This window comes from Neodiprion pinetum, chromosome 2, assembly GCF_021155775.2.
Source record: "Neodiprion pinetum isolate iyNeoPine1 chromosome 2, iyNeoPine1.2, whole genome shotgun sequence".
NCBI lineage: Eukaryota > Metazoa > Arthropoda > Insecta > Hymenoptera > Diprionidae > Neodiprion > Neodiprion pinetum.
In genome coordinates, this window is record NC_060233.1 from 3,391,335 (window position 1) to 3,405,120 (window position 13,786).

Genomic DNA, 13,786 nt, shown 5'->3' on the forward strand with positions numbered 1-13,786 from the left:
ACGCCTCTTTTTACCAAAGATAGCCTCATGAATCAACAGATAAGAGATACCGGTAATCAAGTACTTTATCTGGCTGACACATCCAGATAAGTTATTCGACAGTAGTGTGTGAGAGAGGTGTTGTGATTCTACGTAGATTTCGAAACTGTGCGTATGTGTTTCAAAGATTCCACTGCATGCGAGCGATTGGAAAAGAAGTCATACATGTATATTCTATATACTCATCTACTTTTTATATTGCCAACATTGACGATATGCATTGTGATGAATCGCATAAGTGACTTTTTAGCTGTCAACGAGTCTGATCAGGGGTGACAGCCGGAAAACTAAGATAATTCTTCGCATCTCCTCAACTGTTGGTCCTACGCTGTGCCGCATGTCTTTTTTGCAACCCTGAGGGCCAAATTAGTCTGGAAAGGGACGTTTGAAACGATTCTGAAATGAAAAATCATTGGCTCTGGAAAAGTAGTAATAACCCCTGTGCGGTTTTTCGGTATATTTTTGGATGATTGACAAAATGCGATGATGATTACATTGTTATCCTATACCGACGTAATTTTGCGAGAGGAATCGATTGGGCGCAGTCCCGATACGCAGTGATCAACGCATCAAAAGTTACAGCCAAAAAACGAGACCTGCGTTTTTGACATTTTTCAGCTGATGCTCTTTGCTTCGTAATTTCTCTGCCGTTGGTCCCACGCTTTTTTCGCTGCGTTTTCTGAGTTCCTAGGGGTCCAATTAGTCAGGAAAGGGTCATAAAAATCGAATCTGAGATCAAAAATTTTCGGTTCCGAAAATGAAGAAAAAAGTAAGGCTAACCCCTTTCTATTTTTGGCGAAAATTTTCGCGATTTTGAAAAGTGCAGGAATAAATTCTCTCATGCACAATTGAGACGTAATTTTGCGAGAGAAATCGGTTGGACGCAGTCCCAATACGCTGCGATCAGCGGATCAAAAGTTACAGCCAAAAAACCAGAACCTGTGTTTTTGACATTTTTCAGCTAATGCTCTTTGCTTCGTAATTTCTCTGCCGTTGGTCCCACGCTTGTTTCGCTGCGTTTTCTGAGTTCCTAGGGGTCCAATTAGTCAGGAAAGGGTCATAAAAATCGAATCTGAGACCAAAAATTTTCCGCTCCCAAAATGAAGAAAAAAGTAAGGCCAACCCCTTTGTATTTTTGGCGAAAATTTTCGCGATTTTGAAAAGTGCAGGAATAAATTCTCTCATGCACTATTCCGACGTAATTTTGCGAGAGAAATCGGTTGGACGCAGTCCCAATACGCTGCGATCAGCGGATCAAAAGTTACAGCCAAAAAACCAGAACCTGTGTTTTTGACATTTTTCAGCTAATGCTCTTTGCTTCGTAATTTCTCTGCCGTTGGTCCCACGCTTGTTTCGCTGCGTTTTCTGAGTTCCTAGGGGTCCAATTAGTCAGGAAAGGGTCATAAAAATCGAATCTGAGACCAAAAATTTTCGGCTCCGAAAATGAAGAAAAAAGTAAGGCTAACCCCTTTGTATTTTTGGCGAAAATTTTCGCGATTTTGAAAAGTGCAGGAATAAATTCTCTCATGCACAATTGAGACGTAATTTTGCGAGAGAAATCGGTTGGACGCAGTCCCAATACGCTGCGATCAGCGGATCAAAAGTTACAGCCAAAAAACCAGAACCTGTGTTTTTGACATTTTTCAGCTAATGCTCTTTGCTTCGTAATTTCTCTGCCGTTGGTCCCACGCTTGTTTCGCTGCGTTTTCTGAGTTCCTAGGGGTCCAATTAGTCAGGAAAGGGTCATAAAAATCGAATCTGAGACCAAAAATTTTCGGCTCCGAAAATGAAGAAAAAAGTAAGGCTAACCCCTTTGTATTTTTGGCGAAAATTTTCGCGATTTTGAAAAGTGCAGGAATAAATTCTCTCATGCACAATTGAGACGTAATTTTGCGAGAGAAATCGGTTGGACGCAGTCCCAATACGCTGCGATCAGCGGATCAAAAGTTACAGCCAAAAAACCAGAACCTGTGTTTTTGACATTTTTCAGCTAATGCTCTTTGCTTCGTAATTTCTCTGCCGTTGGTCCCACGCTTGTTTCGCTGCGTTTTCTGAGTTCCTAGGGGTCCAATTAGTCAGGAAAGGGTCATAAAAATCGAATCTGAGACCAAAAATTTTCCGCTCCCAAAATGAAGAAAAAAGTAAGGCCAACCCCTTTGTATTTTTGGCGAAAATTTTCGCGATTTTGAAAAGTGCAGGAATAAATTCTCTCATGCACTATTCCGACGTAATTTTGCGAGAGAAATCGGTTGGACGCAGTCCCAATACGCTGCGATCAGCGGATCAAAAGTTACAGCCAAAAAACCAGAACCTGTGTTTTTGACATTTTTCAGCTAATGCTCTTTGCTTCGTAATTTCTCTGCCGTTGGTCCCACGCTTGTTTCGCTGCGTTTTCTGAGTTCCTAGGGGTCCAATTAGTCAGGAAAGGGTCATAAAAATCGAATCTGAGACCAAAAATTTTCGGCTCCGAAAATGAAGAAAAAAGTAAGGCTAACCCCTTTGTATTTTTGGCGAAAATTTTCGCGATTTTGAAAAGTGCAGGAATAAATTCTCTCATGCACTATTCCGACGTAATTTTGCGAGAGAAATCGGTTGGACGCAGTCCCAATACGCTGCGATCAGCGGATCAAAAGTTACAGCCAAAAAACCAGAACCTGTGTTTTTGACATTTTTCAGCTAATGCTCTTTGCTTCGTAATTTCTCTGCCGTTGGTCCCACGCTTGTTTCGCTGCGTTTTCTGAGTTCCTAGGGGTCCAATTAGTCAGGAAAGGGTCATAAAAATCGAATCTGAGACCAAAAATTTTCCGCTCCCAAAATGAAGAAAAAAGTAAGGCCAACCCCTTTGTATTTTTGGCGAAAATTTTCGCGATTTTGAAAAGTGCAGGAATAAATTCTCTCATGCACTATTCCGACGTAATTTTGCGAGAGAAATCGGTTGGACGCAGTCCCAATACGCTGCGATCAGCGGATCAAAAGTTACAGCCAAAAAACCAGAACCTGTGTTTTTGACATTTTTCAGCTAATGCTCTTTGCTTCGTAATTTCTCTGCCGTTGGTCCCACGCTTGTTTCGCTGCGTTTTCTGAGTTCCTAGGGGTCCAATTAGTCAGGAAAGGGTCATAAAAATCGAATCTGAGACCAAAAATTTTCGGCTCCGAAAATGAAGAAAAAAGTAAGGCTAACCCCTTTGTATTTTTGGCGAAAATTTTCGCGATTTTGAAAAGTGCAGGAATAAATTCTCTCATGCACAATTGAGACGTAATTTTGCGAGAGAAATCGGTTGGACGCAGTCCCAATACGCTGCGATCAGCGGATCAAAAGTTACAGCCAAAAAACCAGAACCTGTGTTTTTGACATTTTTCAGCTAATGCTCTTTGCTTCGTAATTTCTCTGCCGTTGGTCCCACGCTTGTTTCGCTGCGTTTTCTGAGTTCCTAGGGGTCCAATTAGTCAGGAAAGGGTCATAAAAATCGAATCTGAGACCAAAAATTTTCCGCTCCCAAAATGAAGAAAAAAGTAAGGCCAACCCCTTTGTATTTTTGGCGAAAATTTTCGCGATTTTGAAAAGTGCAGGAATAAATTCTCTCATGCACTATTCCGACGTAATTTTGCGAGAGAAATCGGTTGGACGCAGTCCCAATACGCTGCGATCAGCGGATCAAAAGTTACAGCCAAAAAACCAGAACCTGTGTTTTTGACATTTTTCAGCTAATGCTCTTTGCTTCGTAATTTCTCTGCCGTTGGTCCCACGCTTGTTTCGCTGCGTTTTCTGAGTTCCTAGGGGTCCAATTAGTCAGGAAAGGGTCATAAAAATCGAATCTGAGACCAAAAATTTTCGGCTCCGAAAATGAAGAAAAAAGTAAGGCTAACCCCTTTGTATTTTTGGCGAAAATTTTCGCGATTTTGAAAAGTGCAGGAATAAATTCTCTCATGCACAATTGAGACGTAATTTTGCGAGAGAAATCGGTTGGACGCAGTCCCAATACGCTGCGATCAGCGGATCAAAAGTTACAGCCAAAAAACCAGAACCTGTGTTTTTGACATTTTTCAGCTAATGCTCTTTGCTTCGTAATTTCTCTGCCGTTGGTCCCACGCTTGTTTCGCTGCGTTTTCTGAGTTCCTAGGGGTCCAATTAGTCAGGAAAGGGTCATAAAAATCGAATCTGAGACCAAAAATTTTCCGCTCCCAAAATGAAGAAAAAAGTAAGGCCAACCCCTTTGTATTTTTGGCGAAAATTTTCGCGATTTTGAAAAGTGCAGGAATAAATTCTCTCATGCACTATTCCGACGTAATTTTGCGAGAGAAATCGGTTGGACGCAGTCCCAATACGCTGCGATCAGCGGATCAAAAGTTACAGCCAAAAAACCAGAACCTGTGTTTTTGACATTTTTCAGCTAATGCTCTTTGCTTCGTAATTTCTCTGCCGTTGGTCCCACGCTTGTTTCGCTGCGTTTTCTGAGTTCCTAGGGGTCCAATTAGTCAGGAAAGGGTCATAAAAATCGAATCTGAGACCAAAAATTTTCGGCTCCGAAAATGAAGAAAAAAGTAAGGCTAACCCCTTTGTATTTTTGGCGAAAATTTTCGCGATTTTGAAAAGTGCAGGAATAAATTCTCTCATGCACTATTCCGACGTAATTTTGCGAGAGAAATCGGTTGGACGCAGTCCCAATACGCTGCGATCAGCGGATCAAAAGTTACAGCCAAAAAACCAGAACCTGTGTTTTTGACATTTTTCAGCTAATGCTCTTTGCTTCGTAATTTCTCTGCCGTTGGTCCCACGCTTGTTTCGCTGCGTTTTCTGAGTTCCTAGGGGTCCAATTAGTCAGGAAAGGGTCATAAAAATCGAATCTGAGACCAAAAATTTTCCGCTCCCAAAATGAAGAAAAAAGTAAGGCTAACCCCTTTGTATTTTTGGGGAAAATTTTCGCGATTTTGAAAAGTGCAAAAATAAATTCTCTCATGCACTATTCCGACGTAATTTTGCGACAGAAATCGATTGGACGCAGTCCCAATACGCTGCGATCAACGGATCAAAAGTTACAGTCAAAAAACGAGACCTGTGTTTTCCACATATTTCAGCAGGTACTTTTTCCTTCGTAATTTCTCTCCTGTTGGTCCTACGCTCTTTTCGCTGCGTTTTCTGAATTCCTGAGGGTCCAATTAGTCAGGAAAGGGTCATAAAAATCGAATCAGAGATCAAAAATTTTCGGCTCCGAAAATGAAGAAAAAAGTAAGGCTAACCCCTTTGTATTTTTGGCGAAAATTTTCGCGATTTTGAAAAGTGCAGGAATAAATTCTCTCATGCACAATTGAGACGTAATTTTGCGAGAGAAATCGATTGGGCGCAGTCCCAATACGCTGCGATCAGCGGATCAAAAGTTACAGCCAAAAAACCAGAACCTGTGTTTTTGACATTTTTCAGCTAATGCTCTTTGCTTCGTAATTTCTCTGCCGTTGGTCCCACGCTTGTTTCGCTGCGTTTTCTGAGTTCCTAGGGATCGAATTAGTCAGGAAAGGATCATAAAAATCGAATCTGAGACCAAAAATTTTCGGCTCCGAAAATGAAGAAAAAAGTAAGGCTAACCCCTTTGTATTTTTGGCGAAAATTTTCGCGATTTTGAAAAGTGCAGGAATAAATTCTCTCATGCACAATTAAGACGTAATTTTGCGAGAAAAATCGATTGGGCGCAGTCCCAATACGCTGCGATCAACGGATCAAAAGTTACAGCCAAAAAACCAGAACCTGTGTTTTTGACATTTTTCAGCTAATGCTCTTTGCTTCGTAATTTCTCTGCCGTTGGTCTCACGCTTGTTTCGCTGCGTTTTCTGAGTTCCTAGGGGTCCAATTAGTCAGGAAAGGGTCATAAAAATCGAATCTGAGACCAAAAATTTTCCGCTCCCAAAATGAAGAAAAAAGTAAGGCTAACCCCTTTGTATTTTTGGCGAAAATTTTCGCGATTCTGAAAAGTGCAGGAATAAATTCTCTCATGCACTCTTCCGACGTAATTTTGCGAGAGAAATCGGTTGAACGCAGTCCCAATACGCTGCGATCAGCGGATCAAAAGTTACAGCCAAAAAACCAGAACCTGTGTTTTTGACATTTTTCAGCTGATGCTCTTTGCTTCGTAATTTCTCTGCCGTTGGTCCCACGCTTTTTTTGCTGCGTTTTCTGAGTTCCTAGGGATCGAATTAGTCAGGAAAGGATCATAAAAATCGAATCTGAGACCAAAAATTTTCGGCTCCGAAAATGGAGAAAAAAGTAAGGCTAACCCCTTTGTATTTTTGGCGAAAATTTTCGCGATTTTGAAAAGTGCAGGAATAAATTCTCTCATGCACAATTAAGACGTAATTTTGCGAGAAAAATCGATTGGGCGCAGTCCCAATACGCTGCGATCAGCGGATCAAAAGTTACAGCCAAAAAACGAGACCTGTGTTTTTGACATTTTTCAGCTAATGCTCTTTGCTTCGTAATTTCTCTGCCGTTGGTCCCACGCTTGTTTCGCTGCGTTTTCTGAGTTCCTAGGGGTCGAATTAGTCAGGAAAGGGTCATAAAACTCGAATCTGAGACCAAAAATTTTCGGCTCCCAAAATGAAGAAAAAAGTAAGTCTATCTGCTTTAGATTATTAACGAAAATTTTTTCATTTTTAAAAATGCTTGAAAAAATTCTTTTATCCTCCATACCGACGTCATTTCGCGAGAGGATTCGATTGCGCGCAGTCTCTACGATGCGAGCAACGGATCAAGAGTCACAATTGAGAAACGACAAAATTTTTCAGTATTTTCTCGGCCGTCGGTCCTATACTGTTCTACATGTTAATTCTGCACCTCTGTGGGACTAATGATTCTTGAAATATTGCAAAATAGCAAGGGTTACCCTATGAATAACGCATCAAAAGTCATAGCTAAAATACACGGAATTAGCGACGGCTCTTCGAAAAGCTGGGCAAGAGAAATAAATCACAAGTTCACAACTCATAGTGTTTCACTTTATTCAATATTCTTTAATTCTAGTACAAGTGTTTGGGTGTCAGAGTGTAATAATTCAAAAAGTTGACATATAGAACTAGAGTCCAAAGCAAAGCGGAATGCATAATTATAAGTAACCCTTCGCAGACACATTTATTTGTCGTCTTATGAGAAACACATGGGCTCTAGGGCTAAATATGACACAGTGCGACCGCGAAGGGTTAATAACTACACAAGAAATCTAACAAATATACGCAGAAGTAGGTGTGCAGTATGCATTGTCTCAAGCACAATATAAAAATACTATACCAGATAGATATTAATCTAGTTTTAACATATAGCTTAAGTTTGACCCTGCGTATAGGTGCAACACACCGATGCCAGGATACGTTATACGATGTATGATATTGTATTATTTCTATTTGATGTAACCTGCATTAAGATGAATAAAAAATCAATTTCCACCGCATTACCTTTGTATTTCCTCAATTATTGGTCGTTAGCTGTTCTACATCTCGTTTTCGCACTTCTTTCAGTCCATTTAGTCGAAAAAGTATCATACAAATAGATCTGAGACAAAAAATTCCGAGCTCGAAAAAAAGAATAATAATAATAATAAGAATAACAATGCTTTAATAATCACAATTATGTTTGTAATACATGAGAGTAAGAGTAGAGTAGAGTAGAGCGGGGTCTTGGCAATGGTAATAAAAGCACCCAAGTAAGGCTTTACTCCTTTGGATTTTTTCAATCGGAATTCGGCCGGTTTTCAAAAATGGTTCAACTAATTCTTTGATGCACTATGTCGACGTGATTTCTCAAGAGTAATTGATTTGACGCAGATCGAATACGCCATCCGTTATTACATTTCGCTTTTCGCTCAATAGTTCTTCAAAGCACGAGTATTATCCGAAAAACAGATACGACTGTTCAATCAATGTACCGGGTCTAAGCGTCGAAACGAGCCACTGCAGCGCCTACTGATAGGCAACTGGACTTACATTAGCCATTCCGTGAACGCCGCTATAACGCCCGGTTGCCTATCTGCAGGCGCCAAGACTGCTTGCTTCAACGCTCAGACCCGATATGTTCCCGTAATGATTCTGAACTGCAAACTTACGATGTGACGACTTGTGTATTGATGCTTCTTTCAAGAATTTCTCGCGGTCCCAGGTATAAACGGTCTAGTAGGATTTAGGAGTTGTGCTTTTTGAATAATTGACATAGTGTCAGCGCTTTCGAGATTCCGTTGCGTAAAATTAGTTCTTCGCTAACAATAATTGGATCGCCGTATTTCACAGAGACAGTTATGGATTTTTATAAACAAGATTTCCAATTTTCTTTATCCAAAATACGAGTATACAATACAAGAATTGATTTTTCGGTAATAGAATTTTAATAAACGTATTAAATATATTAAAAAATTCTTCTTCTTACTTATAGTATTCTAATACTATTTATAGGTATATGAAAGATATGGTATCGCTGAACGCATATAGCTGAGGCAGCTCATTACAGCATACGGTAAATAAGACCTGCAGTTACGAGGCTCATGAGTCCTGCAGTTGTGCTCGGAGCTCCGCTTACGGAGTCGCAGGCCTTTGGCTTCGGAGAATCCATAATGTACTTGCACAAGACAGTAAGGAATGATTTCTGTGCAGTGTCAGAATCTGCTTTGTTATATCTCTGTGAAAAAATATTTTATGTTTTAAACCATCGTTTGTCATGAGTAACGAACCGACAGTTGAAGTTGATTTATTGTATAGGTTTTATGTTTAAAAGCCCGATACGAGTTTTGAATTTTAATGTGAAAATTCGAGTTTGAAATCTGTCAAGACTGTCATAACGTTATTATTATATCAGTCGTTAATATACATGTTAAGTTGCACGACAATTCAACTACTTTTGTTACGTGAATTAAAACTAACAAATATACCAAACAATTCGAAAATAAGGCTCGTATGCGTGACTCGGAATAGGACCTTATACTGCAAGAAAAATATTATTACTTACGTCGTTAAAGACGATCGTTGGGACGGACTGCAGAGGGTTTTGTAGTGCATTTGTTTTGTTCTGATTCATTTCATATATCGAATTTCCTTGTGAACCGTCAGCGCATTGTTTCAAATTTTTCAACGTCTCAGCGTTGGTATGTACTGTCGATGCACACTGTAATAAGGAAAATATGCAAAATTTATCTGAAAATCTGGAATATCGGGGCAGGAAGGAGCGTGAATATACATCATCAATGGTATACATTATGATATTGACCCTTGGTAGTTCGGGGATCGTGTTTATTTACCGTACGCAATGAGATCTTTGTTTCATATTTTCGAATACTTACGGTATCTGCAGTCGGCATGTAAGCTGAGCTCTTGTCAGCTTTACTCATGAGACAGTCTATAAAATCGACTTGGTTTTTAACTGTTAGTCCCGAGGACTTGTCGATAATGCATGACTGAAACTTATTGCCGACACACTCTTCTCTTCCGTGATGGCAATCCCACCTGTTATTCGGGTCGGACGACTTTGGGATACTTTTTCCATATGGGATCAACGACAGGTTAATGTAACGTTGTACGTCTTCATCTCGCCATGCTGGTACAAATGATTTTGTGAAGAAAGCCATGCTGTCCTCGCATAGTGACTCATAGTAAATCTTCACCGAGACCTTCTGCAATGTGTGTAAAGTAAAAGAAATTATTAACAATGAATACGAATGGTCGTAAAGGTCAGTACTCATTTTCCCATTATGGTGCTGTAAAACATTCTGAAAAAATCTCTGGATGTTCCACCATGGACATAATAAAGTCAAGATCATAAAACATATATTAGACATTGTAGTGGTTCGTTCATTTTACGCCCGCGGTTTTCGAGCATATTGTTAGATTCATAGAGATCCGTACACGCATTCCTTCAGCTCTTGCACCATAAATGGTTAGAAAACAAAGGACTTCAGAAAGTAGGTTACTGTCATTGCGGTACGTATGTACTTCATCCGGCGCGAATTTGAATAATATATTATTGTATTTGTTATGAACAGCTGTGGTGAAGTTGAACCGGTAAATAAATGGATAGCTTCAAATAAAATTCAAAATGAGTCTCCCCGTTTCAGGCACTTTTAAAATCATACCACCAATAGAAATTGCCCGTATTTACTCAATATCAACTTCAAGATCTCCTAAACATATCCTAAAAGCAGCAAGAATTTCATCAGATCGTTTAAAATGACGTTAAACTATTTTCCAAACTATCTTCACGGCTCAACGAAGCAATCTCAAAGTGACTGATAAAAAATAACTTTAATAATTAGGAGATCTATTATGTATCCCATACACTTTCTTTAGTGAAACGCGATAAGACTTGAATCCCTGGATGCATTCTAAACATATTTGGTCAAGGTGCCGTACAAAAACGATGTAAAAATCTAAAATTACTTAACGTCGCAAGTATTTAAAAATAATGCATCAGTTTAACGTTATTTTAACTTCAGTGATATTAAATTCAAGTTATTGTAATTTCAGGCAATAATATTCTCTTCGAAAAACTACACAGGAACATCATCCTCGGCAACAATGGCGTTGAAAACATTGAACAAGTCATTTTCAAATTAATTATTCTATTTTAGTTCGAAATTATAGTGAAACATATTTTATTATTACTGAAATACCGATGTAAATTATTACTAATACTTTTGTGCTTCAAGTACTTTGTTCAAATTGGACGCTTAATGATTTTGTCGGGATATAGCTCATATAATACCGCAGTTCTTGTCTTCGCTTAAACGTAGCCTGATAAATAAATGAAATAATTCAAATGGCGCGAAGACTGGTAGATAAACAGAGAGAAATAAATGAAAGCAATGATAAAAGTCTAGATATAAAATATATGCGACACAACAATGATTAACGAGTAAAATATCAAGCCGATAGTTTATAAGGTGTGGCAACGGCCATCTTGATTTAACGGTTTCCAGGGCGCAGAGTTCCCGGGACGCGGTATTACGAAATTCAAGTTTGAACTGTAAAAAGTTCTCGAAATAAGTCAGCCAGGCGGTATAGTCGCGACTAAACTCGTCTTGTTTTCATATCATCGTTAGGTGGCGAGGTACATCGTATAAAGAGTAAAAACTAATTCGTAGAACCGGTTTTTCAACATGTTTCGGTAGAGCGGTCGCAAACAATGAAATTCATATCCTCACCCAATACAACAACTGCGTAAAACGGTAAATTATGAAAATCGAATAAAGAGTAAATAAAATATACCTGCTGAGCAGTGACAGCACCGATAGTTATGAGCAACAACACCAAGTATTTACTCATTTTGTACGGATGCACTGATCCCAGATACGGCTGTGACAATGACGAGCTTTAAAATTAGCGATTATTCCGCTGACTCTGGTGGCTGACTAAGGACTGACCCAACAGCCATAAGCACCCGTTCACGGGCTCCGCATTTTGACCCACACTCTGCAGTGTAAACACGTGTATGTACATTGTACGTGTGACCACTAACACAAATCGGACAAGAATGTTTGTATAAAGGAAAGGCATAGTGAATTCTTTGATGGAGGGGAGTTTCTACGACCAAGATAGGCACCAGGGGCGTTATATAGCCGGCAAACACGCATCGTTATTAACCGTACTTTCTATACCATCAGGTGTAACGGTGTACACGTACAGACGACATTACATGGTAGGCATAAAAACAAGACTGGATACATCACGTGACACCGGCTAGAGACCGGCGAGGAATATCTACCTTAACGGTTTTTTGACTCCGTAGATCGAATTTTAGTTAACCGCAGCCAACCGGCTCTGGACACCTTCAATTCGGGCTAAAAGTCATTATACAAGGTGCTGAGCGATTGTTTTCGGCTAAAACAGCGGACGATTTTTGGAAATGAATATTCTTAATAACGTGGACCTGATAAAACAGTTTCCACTCACTGTATAAGTTATTACGTGTAACGTTGCTTATTACCTTTTAGTTACTTCAATAGAAAAATAAAACAATAATACAAGGCAGAAACTTGTTTCGTTTCTTTATCTCTCCCGCTTTTAAACCATTCGCTTCTAAACCGCAGGCTTATCTCTGTGTAAGAGGATAAATATTCTTTTACGAGGGAAAATCCTTTATATTGTTACGGAACGTTGCACGAACGGCAGCTTAGATGTGGCATCCGATTTTTAAGTGATCTTAACATTTGGAAGCCATGCCGTTTTTGCGTCACACCCAATCATATTGATACAAAGGGTGAAATCACCCGTTTTGTCCCCTTTTTAATGATCTCGTAGTCATCATAGATAAAAGACGTTTATAAACCTCTTATGTATTTCAAAAGAATAAGGTTGCTGCGTCAACCAACATTATTGTAAAAACAGTCTATCTCGAGAATTTAAAAGGAGAGCTTCGTCACAAAATAAATCCTTTTCCTCTCTTAATTATAGTTCACCGTCGCATCGCGAGTTTTTATATAGTTTGGTATTTTTCCGCTGACATACCTGAACGGATGATGCGATCTTGGTACGATCTTGAACAACATTCGAAGGTGGATAAAAATAGTATACCGGTAGGATAAAATGCATCGATGAACAAATAAATGAAGTTATCTTTAAACGGTATAGACTCGCCCAAGAATAACATACTTCATGAATTACATTACCATTCCAACGCCAAGCACCCGCTTGACGTGTATTTCAGACCGAGAAGTGATACGATATATCTATATCCATGCACGTATGTATACATAACATGGTTACGCATTCCGAAGTGTATTCATTCGACATTTACGCATGGTAGAACACCATACAAATATTACATAGGTGTTATAAATATACATCTGTCATGTGCGTGTATAGGTATATATAGTGAACTATCGCCCGTGTCTTCACGTCGGCTAATCAAGTATACAACGCTTCATGAAATAACTTTGAAAAGAATATACTAAGAGAGCAATAAATGATTGGACACCTCATTGTGACTCACGTATAAGAAAATACATGTATGGTGGTCCATTAGACCCTAATTTATATAAGTTATACGTACATCACGTTTAGTTTTTTTTTATTACCACCCAGCTATTTAACTCGTGTGTTTCCCAGCTATCTTCGTCGCAGCTTTACGTACGCAATGATGACGCAATGCGGAAACTGTTTCGACTGCGCATCGAACGTTCTCACAAGAATTGCCCGACGCGGCGACGGCACAAACAGTGCCTTCATAGCAGAAATATCGACATTTGGATTTGAAGTATTATCCGGCGTAGAGATTGCATTTTATAGATTAAACATTTCATATTACTGTAGAATACAGACAAAATACAATTGTAATATAAATTTACACGTATAACAGCTTGAGCGTTGTATGCATGCAGTGAAGAGGAACTGAGCTTAAACTTCATTGTAAGCAATAATAAATCTTGCTCATTTTCTTTTATATTATACATAAATATGAACCTTACCAATTGTGGTTTCCGTAATATTGCATCATGATACACAGGATGTTGCCTTAAACGCATATCCTCTCTGAGTAAGTGAAAATTTATCCGACTCCAAGATCTGTGGCGAAGCGTTATTTATCGTCATCGATGTTGTAAGCTCGATGAGTGTGGCAAGAAAAATGTGGTATTATGAGTTTTACCCGTTGTTTGCGATGTTAGTTTGAAACGAAATTAAAATAACTTGAGTTCCTACGCCCACACTATGAACTGAGATCAAACGCGGTTCATTAGTTGCAATTATCGCTAATTATCACTTGTAAGAGTAGACACTTACATGATCA

General features: G+C 39.2%; 1 protein-coding gene and 1 long non-coding RNA gene across 2 annotated transcripts; one reads left to right on the forward strand and one right to left on the reverse strand.

Moving 5' to 3' along the window:
* Nucleotides 1–8,317: 8,317 nt before the first annotated feature.
* LOC124211076 (GILT-like protein 1) lies at nucleotides 8,318–11,429 on the reverse strand. The gene is made up of 4 exons (XM_046609767.1): nucleotides 11,269–11,429; nucleotides 9,348–9,677; nucleotides 9,017–9,172; nucleotides 8,318–8,689 (listed from the first exon to the last, which is right to left on the reverse strand). The coding sequence occupies exons 1-4, from the start codon at nucleotides 11,323–11,325 to the stop codon at nucleotides 8,516–8,518; spliced, it is 717 nt and encodes a 238-aa protein (XP_046465723.1). The 5' UTR covers nucleotides 11,326–11,429; the 3' UTR covers nucleotides 8,318–8,515.
* A 794-nt stretch (nucleotides 11,430–12,223) lies between these two features.
* Nucleotides 12,224–13,441, forward strand: LOC124211078 (uncharacterized). The gene is made up of 2 exons (XR_006881386.2): nucleotides 12,224–12,742; nucleotides 13,108–13,441. It is a non-coding gene; the product is annotated as an uncharacterized lncRNA (long non-coding RNA).
* Nucleotides 13,442–13,786: the final 345 nt, after the last annotated feature.

What these genes read in the sequence shown, in the direction of transcription:
- LOC124211076 (XM_046609767.1), bottom strand. Translation starts at nt 11,325, where the DNA reads ATGAGTAAATACTTGGTGTTGTTGCTCATAACTATCGGTGCTGTCACT. An exon ending in GTGCTGTCACTGCTCAGCAG is followed by an intron (nt 9,678 to 11,268) that starts GTATATTTTATT and finishes CACACATTGCAG; the next exon opens with AAGGTCTCGGTGAAGATTTA. An exon ending in CAACGATCGTCTTTAACGAC is followed by an intron (nt 8,690 to 9,016) that starts GTAAGTAATAAT and finishes ATTTTTTCACAG; the next exon opens with AGATATAACAAAGCAGATTC.